At 37.2% G+C, this 11,903-nt stretch overlaps 1 protein-coding gene across 1 annotated transcript in view; it reads left to right on the top strand.

The window, feature by feature from the left end:
* Window positions 1-11,587, top strand: part of LOC131301497 (uncharacterized) — a 57,718-nt gene extending 46,131 nt beyond the window's left edge. Inside the window, exons 2-6 of the mRNA XM_058327841.1 lie at window positions 4,522-4,613; window positions 5,618-5,750; window positions 10,333-10,423; window positions 11,094-11,192; window positions 11,288-11,587. Of these exons, the coding sequence (XP_058183824.1) occupies window positions 4,577-4,613; window positions 5,618-5,750; window positions 10,333-10,423; window positions 11,094-11,192; window positions 11,288-11,422 (495 nt within the window). The 5' untranslated portion in view covers window positions 4,522-4,576 and the 3' untranslated portion in view covers window positions 11,423-11,587. The remainder of the gene's footprint in view (window positions 1-4,521; window positions 4,614-5,617; window positions 5,751-10,332; window positions 10,424-11,093; window positions 11,193-11,287) is intronic.
* Window positions 11,588-11,903: the final 316 nt, after the last annotated feature.

Below are 11,903 nucleotides of genomic sequence, written 5' to 3'. Positions count from 1 at the left end.
TTTTAAACAAATAATAATTTGTCTAATATATTATGGTTTACTTTTAATTTGTTTTGGGAAAAATTATTAGGGTGGCAATTCAGTCATTTAATATGTAATTTCATCATATCCACCCTCCAAATCCCCCTTCTTAAAAAAAAAATCCAAACACTAGATTACAAATCCACCCGTCTTAAGAGGTTGGTCCACCCTCAAATCCACCCTCTTTCTATGTCCACCCAAAATCAAATCCTTCCTCCAAACGGGCCGTTAGGGTTTTCAAGATGAGATCTCTCTCTCAGTAACCCACAAAGAGGAGAGGGTAAAAAGAAATGGTTGCAGGCTTTTGGTCAAGAACCACGCCACCACGAAGCAATTTTACGGTAAAGCCCTCAAGTAGACGACAAAACGTACCAAGAATTGCATTGGCTACTGGGACACTAATGGAAAATTTCAAAAGTCTGAAAACCTCTTTAAGTAAAATTTAAATGACAGCTACAGTGTATGTACAGTACCGCTTTTTGCAGTGAAAAGTCGATACTGCCCCCACGTTTTAGGCATGAGGCTCCAAGATGGGAGGGTCCAATTGGAAAAATCAGACAAATCAGACTGAAAAAATAGCCATGCCAATTTGGTTTCTCTCGCTTTACTCCCGATCTGTGGATAATTGGGAGCTATATATGTCACGACCCTATCCCAAAAGATGTTAAAATGATAGAATAATCATGACCAGCCAGTGGATCTAACCTCCACCCGAGGCCTCATTTCTCAGTCCAAGAGATGCAAAGGCTGTAAAAATGTAAAAATTTAAAAGCGTGGAAGTATTATTGACATAAAAATACCATCAGAGCCTTAGAGGTTTAAAAACTTTGCAACATAAAGTGACATTTCACCAAACAGGGAGTAGTCAATTCCCAACCTTGAAGTTTTCAAAACGTTGACTAAATACTTTCTTTACATGTCCCCCAGGCAGAAGGGTTTCTTGTTCCTACTTGGCAACAACAGCGTTTCTCATTCCTACTTGGCAATACCTGTAGGAAAATAATTAATTTTCATAAGCCGAAAGCTCATGTGAGATACAGTACCAAAGTTACACGTTTTACCATGGAAATAACCTTTGTAAACTTCTTAGACATAACATATCATAACTATAGCATAAAGCTCATCAGAAAAACTTGCATTATATAAACCTTGCATAGTCTTGAGATGAACATCCAACAACTTAACATGCATAGGGGAGCGACCCCACGTGGTGTAAAATGATCAAATCGCTGGTAGCTGGTGCCACATAACATTCCTCCCTTATAACCCCTTCGTTGGTCATGGTATCTTTAAAACTTTGAGATCATAGAATCATAATTACATTACACCGTCACTTTTAGATGGCAAGGCCGGTGTTCATAGAATCATAATAACATTACACCGTCACCTTTAGATGGCAAGGCTAGTGTTCATGGAATCATCCCTTCTTAAACATAGCCATTCTCATAAAATCGTCGTCTTTGAATATAGAGTTCATAGCATATTTCCATGGCATAAAATGAGAGGCATAAATCATGTCATCAAATCATGCTTTCTTTGTATACATAACTTTGGGCATATGAAACACATAACATAATTTGCTTGAAAATCAATATAACCAAGGTAAAGTATCTCACCTTTGACTTCTCGTGTGCTAAGTTAAAGACTTGACCAAGTTCTTGCTTAAATCTCGAATGGACCTATTTGCCAATTACTTCACGTCACAACACGTTCAAAAATGTAATTGAAATATTCTAGGCCTTCTCGATCGTGAGTTGGCCCATATAGGTTTAGAATCAGTTCGGGGTCAATGCGAATGTAACATCCCTATAACCAAATTGATCAAAGAACTAGGCTCTTTGCATATGTAAAAACATATATGTTTATAATTCCAGTAACTAGCAGAACTTTAATTAATTGAGGATACAAGGTTCTAGTGATTTAATCCAAACAGAACTAATATTTAATTAGAAACTAACCTAATATCCATATTCTGATATATAAACTGCTATTCTCACAAGCACAAAACTCGATTATATATATACGTCCACTGCTTTCTTCCTTTTTGGTTCAAACGCACATATATGCATCTAATTCACACATGTGCCATCACACCCCCATGGCACATCACAGTAGCCTAACTTTTCCTCTTTTTTTTAACAAAACAATCAACTGTACCTAGATTTTTGGCTCCGTTCCGGAACAAAAAATAAGTACTTATTTTTTAAGAAGGTAATTTCAAGCTAAAAAATTATGAGTTTATTGAAATTAAAAAATATGCAATATGGATCTTGTTTGAAAGATTTAGATGAGATCTTTAATACGATGAAAAAAAATTAAAAAATTATTTTTTATTTATTTTATTTTTTAATTTGAAAATGTGAAATAAGCTGCTTATTTTTTAAAAAGGTTTCTAGAACGGACCTATTATTCTTGATTTGAATGAATACTACCTACCTAGCGTGCACATCAGCTACGGCACGGCCACAGTTGTTCCGGCCATGTACAATAGAGAGTGGAAAGGGAAAATAAAAGGGCCGGTGGTTATAGCCGCCGCCACGTGCGGTGATCGTGTAGGGAGAAGAGAGAGAGAGAAGAGGAAAGAGGAATTTACCCAAAGGATCTCCGGAACGGCAAGCGGTTGTGCGGAAAGACGTGCGGTCAGGACTCAGGAGGAAAGAGTTCGCTGCGCTAGTTCTCCTTCTTTTTCCTTTTTGTATCTCTTTTCTTTTTCCTTTTTCTTTGACAATTACAACATACTCCGCATATGGCTAGTCATTCTTTTTTTGATCCTTGGCCAGTCAATCTGCCAGTCAATCTTACCTTTTGGAATACGTGGACACATGCAACAGTTAGACTTCCTAGCCTGGACACGTGTGGTGCTAGGATAAATGGAATACTAAACTCCATTTTGCTATCTACTAAAAATTGTTCTGATTCCACAATTCATGTCCGGGTTCCGATTTCTTAAAATTACAATGTAGATTAATAAAAATGTGTGGATCATTATGGTGTCGTTCGCTTCCTAAAAAATATACTGAATCCTAAAATTATATCATGCTATCCTCGCGTCCTAAAAACATCCACTTAACCTTAGTCTCATTTCTTTTAAAAATACTATAACCTAATTAGAGTCAATAAGTGCATTTTTAAAAATCGGGCTTTAAAATATATAACTAGCGTTCACTCGTGCCTACGGCACTACTCATTCCGATTGGAATTTGAAATTACCATTTGAATCTTGATAGTGGTTCAAAACATTATTTCAATTTTTAAGTAGCTATAAAATTTTTAGAAAAGATAAAGAAAAATAGAAAAAATGATAATCAAAACCAAAAAAGTAACACGTATCAGAGAAAGAGCGAGGGAGTATGTTACTGAGGATAGTGGATCCAGTGTTTTACCCAAATATTTTGAGAGATAACCATTTTTTAGAGCAAAAAATGATACTTGGGTAAAAATGCCAAAATTTTACTTTTTCAATTTCTCTCATCAAGACGATTCAATAGATCCTAAAAGTTTAGCACAAAATTAATAAATTAAAAAAAATTAAATAAAGACAAAATTTTCAAATTTAAGTTAAGTTCAAAAGAAGGGGGAGTGACCATAATTTTACAATTGTTAGGTTTTTGTCGGAATTATTAAAATTAATTGTTCCTGGCGGTAAGAGGAACCAAATATTATAAAAGAACAAAATCAACTAAATTTTTAATATGTGCCAAGTGCTGTTTGTCAGCTTTTTCTTAGAGAAATATAAAAGTCGTTTCTTGGTTGATCTAGCTTCTAGTTTGTCAGCTTTTTCTTAATTAAATTTTATCCATTCACAGCCAGTAAATCAAGAAGAGTCAAGAGTGATTTACATTATTTTCTATTTATGCATCAGATCTTATTTTGCTTTATTTATGTAAATTCTTAACATTTTTTAATGAATTAATACCTCAAAGAATACGTCTATGGTCCCACATAATAAAACAGAAAGTACGCGTATTTGCACTGAAAGTGGGTGCAAAAAACTAATTTTCATTTCACATACTAGTAAAATAAGAAATAAGTTGTATTTGTACAAAAGCTGGCTGCAAATTTTATATCTTTCCTAACGTAATCAAAAAATGAAAAAGCAATCAATCATGGGATTCACCCCCACATTGTTAAAAGGTATCCCTCACACCACCTCCTGCTGCAGCTACCATAAACAAACAAATCAGAGGTTGCCTTCTTTGTCTTGGGGACTTGAGCTGCGCTGGAACTTGGCCTTAAGTTTAGATAGTAATTTATTTATTTTTTTAAGCGTATAATATTGAAAAAAAAAAATACATATCCAATTTTGAAAACACACTTTTAACTTTGTGCAATTGTAAAAGTTGAAGTGGCAAATTTATACTCTACTAGTAATTGGTGGCAGTTGGCAGAAGGCGGATCATCCAAAGCAAAAATACAGTAATGCACTAGTCTAGTCTACACCTTGTGGAGTACGAACTACTCCCTTATTCTTTTTATATGATAGATATGAGACCCAAAAATCTCATCTACGTCTACGGCTTCTCTCCTCTCCCACTCTCTGCCTCTGTAGCTCCCCATGGCGACGATCAGCATCGCTTCTGTTTCAATCACAGGTGCTGTAGTTTTCCTTCTTTCCGATTCTCAATTCTTGTCGTCTTTGTTGATTCCTAGGGTTTCTCGATATGTCATAAATTGGAAACAAATGATGCGCTCTCTCTTTCTCTCTCTGTTTTTTTTTTCTTTTGGGAATTTCTTTTTCTATGATTCAGATCCTGATTTCTTGGATACTGCAACCTTTTTATTTCTATTAGGATTGTAGTGAATACTTTGAAATAGATCGTGTAAAACATGAACAACATTTTGCGCAGCTGCTGTTTTTGTTTTATTGTTTCTAATTGGGCTCGAGCGGTACTCCTATCATGATGACAACACCAAAAAAACTTGTCGTATAATCCTAATGACAAGAACGAAATAGGAAGAATATATCTTAAAGTAGATCGATCCATGCCAACCTATTCGCCTCAATTTCTTTGAGAAGGATATTAGTGGATTAATGTGCCGGTTTAATACCCGTTGGCTCAAAATATGAAAACCCGTGGGGACAATTATAATCCCATGTATTCTTATGTTTTTTTTTTTTTTTTAATTATTGAACTATACATCTAATAGATGAGATATTGTGTTTAAATAATTTGTTAATAGAGCTAAGTAAAATTAAACAAGTTCCTGAACGCCACTATCGGTCGGCTTTTTCTTGATTGAGGAAAGCATACCACTGCATGAGTAAGGTAGAGTTACATTGAGTGTATTCTATGTTATAGGAAATGGGTTTCCAAAATTGTGTGATTCTCATCCTTCCTAGCATAGGTGCGCCTCACACTTAGGGGGTCTCCATCACAGTGGTTGAATCTGTTACTTTTGTTACTTATGCTCTATTAGCATATCGTTTTGTGGCATTTGCGGACTTAAATAAAATCATGTTGCTGATGATATTTGGTAAGCAAATTATTTGTGTTGTTATTTTGAGAAATCTTGTTCTGAGATCTCTATACTCTCCATCATTTGGTGTGTATACTAATTATATTTTGTAACGATAATTGTTTCAATGCTAGTATAGGTGGTTCTCGTCTGAAATCACATGAGCTTTGGTCCCCAAAGCACAATTCACTTAATAATTTGCCCAGGTTGACATATCAAAGGAAATCAAATCAACCGCAAATCAAGAAGCTTTCAGTTCGTGCGAAGTACAAGTAAGGAATTTTGTGTATCAAATTTGTGTGAAATACTTAGGGTTTAATGTGATAATGATGATCGGTATGAAATGCAAGATACTTGTTTTATTTTTGGTAATCAAATTTTATTAAACCACCAAAAGCACAAAAAGCTACAAAAGAACAAAGGGGCATTCCCCCAAAACAACAAAAGCAACAAAGCCTACAGCCGGCCTAAGAAAACTAGGCAACATGCACAGAATTGTTAAGTGCAAAAATGCTAGAGTTCAACAACCAAGTATCACAAATCTGACGATTCTGGGCAGAAAACTTGATGGTAGACCAAAAGCTTGCTTTAGCTCTAACCGAGTTGAAAATTTCTGAAGTCATCCCATTCGCATCCTTGGATTTGTTTTGGAAGATCCTAAGATTTCGCTCCCACCATAAAACATAAATGGAAGCTGCTAACGACAACTTATAAATTGTATCTCGAAGACTTTTGCCCTCCCTATTCTGGGCAGCCCATTCCAACTCTTGAGATAATGGCAGAAGAGGCCTATCCAAACCATTCTAAGCTAAAATTTGCCGCCAAATCGCAGAAGAAAAACAGCATTCAAAGAAGAGATGTGTATGAGACTCCATCCCATTTTGGCAGAGAGAGCATTGTGGAGAGACCTCCATACCCCAGCTTACTAATCTGTCCTTGGTAGACAATCGTCCCAAGATAGCTATCCACGCAATGAAGCTCCATCTGGGCACCGCTTGGCCAAACCACACAAGAGCATGCCAAGGCTGAAAGGCATTTCTATGCCTACAAGCTTCCCAAGCCGACTTGGCTGTAAAAATACCATCCTTTGTAAGAGTCCAAATAACCTTGTCAGAGCTGGATGGATTAGGAAAAAAATCAACTGGGGTTTCCCTAATAATCTCCATAATAAATCTGTTGCGTTGCCTTGGCCATTTCCAGAAGGCATTTCCAGAAACTTTGATCAATAATGGAGTCCATTTTTGTTCTTAACGCTCTCCCCCTTTGAGCCACAACAGCCTCACCATACCTCTTGTACAAAGCACCCAAAGGATGCCAATTATCTGTCCATAGAAACGTCTCTCTGCCATCACCAACGATGTATCTAATCCAATCCTGACAGGTATCACACAGCTTCAACAATTTCCTTACAACCCAGGAAGCCTCACTAGGATTTTGAATCCCCCATAAACTTTGACCTTTAAGCATATAAACACGAATCCATTTAACCCATAACGTATCAGCCTTAAGACTGAGAGCCCAAAGATGCTTCATGTTGATAGCTTTATTCCATTCCTTGATAGAACGAAACCCTAAACCACCTTCATTTTTAGGAACGCAAAGGTTGGACCAACTAACTTACACTCCAGTATGCTTCATCTCTGTTCTTGACCAAAGGAAAGCACACAAAAGACTTTCTATCTCCTTAATGATTTTTTGAGGCAGAACAAAAACAGCACTCCAATAAGTCTGAATATTGAAGAGGACAGATTGAACCAATTGAACCCTGCCACCATAAGAGAGGGATTTTGGGTCCAACTAAGAATTCTTGACAAAATATTCTCTTTTAAGATAGCACAATCAGAGGAAGTAAGTCTAGTGCTGATTAAAGGAACACCCAAAATCTTCACAGGAAGATGGCCTTCAGCAATACCCAACAAATCAGAAAATACTTGTTTAGAAGTAGAAGGCACACCAGCATAGTATGTGGCACTTTTTAGCAGATTTGGTTGAAGCCCAGAAAAACTATGGAAATCCTTCAAAGTTTGCATAACTAACTGTAAAGATTCCCGGCTAGCTCCATTCAAAATGAAGAGATCATCAGCAAATATCACATGAGAAATTCTCAAAGATTGGCATTTTGGGTGGTATTGAAAGGTATTCGAATCAATGTTCCACTGCAATAGAGAGGAGAAAGCTTCCATCACTAAGAGAAAAAGATAGGGGGAGATTGGATCCCACTGACGAATACCTTTAGCTCTTGGAAAATAGCCAACAAGCCCACCATTCAACACAATAGAATATTTAGGGGTGGTTATACATTCCTTTACCCATTGAACAAAGACACCATTTTGTTTGATGTTGTTTAAAATAATCTCATCAAGCAGTGGTAGTAAGCTTTTATAGTTGCTGGGCCACACTTTACCGTGGACTTTCTAGTAGTTTGCCCGACACTTTCAATAGCTCTTGCGGTGAAGGTATGGTCGTGGGAATATTCTAATGAGTAGTTGGGTACTGTACTGTACTACATTTGAATGCTTTACCTTTCTGATTTGGCCACTTTTTCTTTCGTATTGAGTAATGGTTTTATGCTTTGTCTCTTCCAGGAGTGGTTTAATAGGATGGCCTCTCCAATGACCAGACGGAGATATTGATAATGCACATCTTGTTTTCCTTTTTGTATAATTTTTACAACAAGGGGATTATAGTTTTATACTGCAAGAGGCACGAAGAGGGTGCAACAGCATACAGAGAGCAAGGGTGTACAACAAGGGGGTGCCACCAGTAATAAAAAAGAAAACCAAAGTCAACAAAAGTTCTCATTTCTATGCTTGCCTAAACAAAACACCGAAATGAAATTCTGTCCCATGAGGTGGGAGTTTGCCTTTTTTGAAAGGAATCAATAGTTTGAAATCGTTTATTAAGCTTAGTTCCCTATACACTGTGTTTCTCACTTCTCTATTTGAATACCACTTATCTTGGTGTTGAATTGTGATAGGGATGATTGAGAATTTGATATCGTAGCCATTGGGAAGATCTTACCGTATTTGAGGCCATGAGGCTTGATCCAAATATTACACCGGTTTTGGGGCTTCGAGTGTATTGATCAGGTTCATAGAAGTGGGTACAATTGTATAGAGCTAGGCACCACGTTTCAAGACCGGATCACGGTAACAATTAGCTAGGACTAGGAAAGGGCTAGTGGATTATGCTTTGAAGTTTTCTCAAAGGGGTAAGTATAGGTCACCAATAGTCCCAAAAGCTTAAGTGCTTTGGAACTTGGCAAACCAGTTCATATCAAGCTCTCCATCACCCTCCCTCTTGTGTGACCTTGTCTTACAGGCATAGATGCAATCATCCAAACATAGAGAAAAACAAAACCAAACAGGAACGAATGAGGATGAAGTGATTTGGACACACGACAGCCGTAGCATTACTGTGGTACCTTGTTAAGGTACCGGTAGTCTGAAAAGGTCAAGTTGTTGGGTTAGTGTTCAAACAAGTCATATCGAGCAACATTGATTGTAATGTGATGGTTGATCTAGACAATGGCCATTCCTTTGCTTTTGTGTTTTTTTCCTTTTGCCCCCACCCACACTAGGGTGGGGTGGGGACATTGATTGGATGTTGGGGCAACTTGAATCACAATCCTTGGCCCACGAAGTCTTTTTAGGAGAATTGAAATAACAAAGCTGGGGTTAGGGGCCCCTTTGGATGCCCTCTTGAACTTGAATGCCTCAATTCAGGTTCATTTAAAAGAATTCATGTTTGTATGGATTCATTTTAAAACTGGGTAAATTGTACCCATTTGAGAGTTAACGTCTGGAATCTTAAATTTTGTCATTTCAAGGAAACCTCATTGTGACAATGCAAGGAGAAAAACGCTAAAGTCTTGTGGTTCTCATATTTTTTAATCGAAGATGTTTTTTCGTATTGATATGCTATGTAGTCATGAGGCATTTAAATTTGAAGGTTGCCCGCACTGGCCCATATTGAGTTTTATTTTACTGTTTTGCTGTGTCCAAGTGACGTGCTTAGACCAGGACAAAGGTCCACTTACCTTTATATCACTTTAGGAACAGCTGTGCCGTTGAGAAAACCTGTAATGCCAAGACTGGTTAGTGAAAGATAGATGATTTTGTTGAAAACTGGTGAAATACCATGGGATATTGGGAGAAACCTTTTATGGGCTGGTCAAGATAAAGTTGCTCTGACAGTCAGATTCGGCATCCTCAGGACCTCAGCATCGAAGATGTTTCAGTTATGGTGATTTTGGAGTCAAATCAGACGATAAAAGCAACAAATCTAGAGATGACATCGTTCGATGGCAAAGACCAAATAAGGGGCGGTTTCTCTTTTTGAGTTTCTGTTTAGTTGTTTTTGTTGTTTTTCTCCTCTCTTTGTGTCGTGTTTCTCTCCTTTTATGGAGCTTTTGCACCCATTAGGGTTTGTGTTCCTTCAGGAACTTTGTGGATTTCGTTTGTGCTGTGTATTTTTGGTTGAGCTTTCCATTTTTAGGGTTCTTAAGTGCCTCACTACCTCTGAATTTGCTTTTGGCCTGCCTAGCAGTATGTGTTAATAGAACACAAGGCTCTCGTCCAGGGGATGGTGGTTTGGGTTCTTTCCAACTTTTGTGATGAAACCCTTTTGTAAATGCCTCTCGGCTTTCTTGAATGTAATTTTTGATGACCAAGATGCAAAAAGATTTAGTTGCGCCCGTTGTTAGGAGAAATGCAGGTAGGCCTTGTTTCCAAGATAGGACTGTGTTGTTTCCATTTGCATTTTTAATACTGCTCATTCCTTCTGTCTGGACTACAGTGTCTTGTAATGAAGAAATGCCTTTTTTATTTGCCACTATTCCTTTGTCACGTGCAGTGATCGTATAGGCGGAGAAGGTGACTTTGTTGCGGGTTTCCTTTTGGGAGGCGCATTGTTTGGAAGTGCAGCTTACATTTTTGCGCCGAAGGTAGCTTTTTAGTCTGTTGTCTCCATGCTTAGTGCTGCTAGCTTTTAGTATGAACTATGAAGTAGTATACTAGTTTGGCACTTTAATCTGAATTTACAGGCCAAAGCATTGTTTCTTCACTAACAATTAGGAGTTATCTAAATTTCTGATTTACAAAAAATAAATAAAATTATGGGTAATCATATGAAACCCACCTGCAGGAGATTTAATCCTAGATTCACCTGTTAAGAAGATGTAGTTAAAGTGGTTGCAGCTTTGTACTTTATTACCTTCTGAAAGTAGACTGTCCTGGTGGATGACTCAAGTATACTTCAACCGGAAGATCGTATTAAAGCTGAACCATTCTTTAATCTGCATGTCTCTTTCAGTGATCACTGCCTTATCGCTAATTATATGAGAGAGAGAGAGAGAGAGAGAGAGAGAGAGAGAGAGAGAGAGAGAGAGAGAGAGAGAGAGAGTACTTTAGTATCGATTACAAAATACTTTAGTATCGATTACAAAATATTGGAATCCCCCAGTTTCCTAGTTACTGTGTCATAATATTGGAATCCCCTAGTTTCCCAGTTACTGTGTCATTTATGCATCTTCTTGTACTATCTCTCAAGTCCATTGGAAATTTTTTGGACTAGCTGGTGATGTTCATCTCTCTCTTGTGCGTCTGTGTTTTCAGATCAGGAAAGCACTGCGAAATGAAGGTGACAATGGTTTCCTGAGGCCAAAGGGACCAATGTATGAAGGCTATTATGATGATCATGAAGGTGGTTTAGAGGTGACGAAATATTGACTTTCCATGAATCTCCTGATTGTAATATGGATAACTTTGTGACATTCTTTTTTCTTATTGTCCTTTTTCCTGAAATGCAGAAGACCCGACACTCCTTGAATGAAAAAATTGGCCAACTCAATTCTGCCATTGACAATGTGTATTCACGGTTGAGAGGTGGCAAGAAAATGCCTCCTATACCGGTTGAAAGTGAGGCCGATGAATTTATCGCGTAAGACCTGCTTCTATTTGTTGCACAATAATAAGCAAAACTTTCTGAGTTTCGTATCAAGTAGTTGGATTACCTTTTACATTTTTTTAAAGAATTTATCATTGTTTGATGGTACTCGGGTCATGCAGAATTCAAGTAATATCCCATAATTGTGTGCACTTGAGGTTGATGAAATTGTGTCAGCACTAAAGTTTAGTTTGTTTCTTCTTAAATGATCTTATTTTGAAACTCCAGTATAAATTATACTCCCTCAATCCCTTTTTAAGTGTCCCTCTTCGTAACTCCAACTTATTAAGAAAATATCATTATTACACCTTTCACATTAACTTTTACCTCCATTTTCTTTACTTACCCTTTACAGAGACATAATCACTACACTTTTACTCACTAACTTTTTAAAATAAAATCTAATTTTGGGAGCAAAATGGAAAATGTATCAACTTTTACCCATTAATTTTACAAAATGAACACTTATTAAGGGATAG

Source organism: Rhododendron vialii, chromosome 9a, assembly GCF_030253575.1.
Source record: "Rhododendron vialii isolate Sample 1 chromosome 9a, ASM3025357v1".
In the NCBI taxonomy this organism is placed as follows: domain Eukaryota; kingdom Viridiplantae; phylum Streptophyta; class Magnoliopsida; order Ericales; family Ericaceae; genus Rhododendron; species Rhododendron vialii.
Note: the sequence above shows the minus strand (reverse complement) of the source record. Positions and strands in the feature narration are given on the sequence as shown.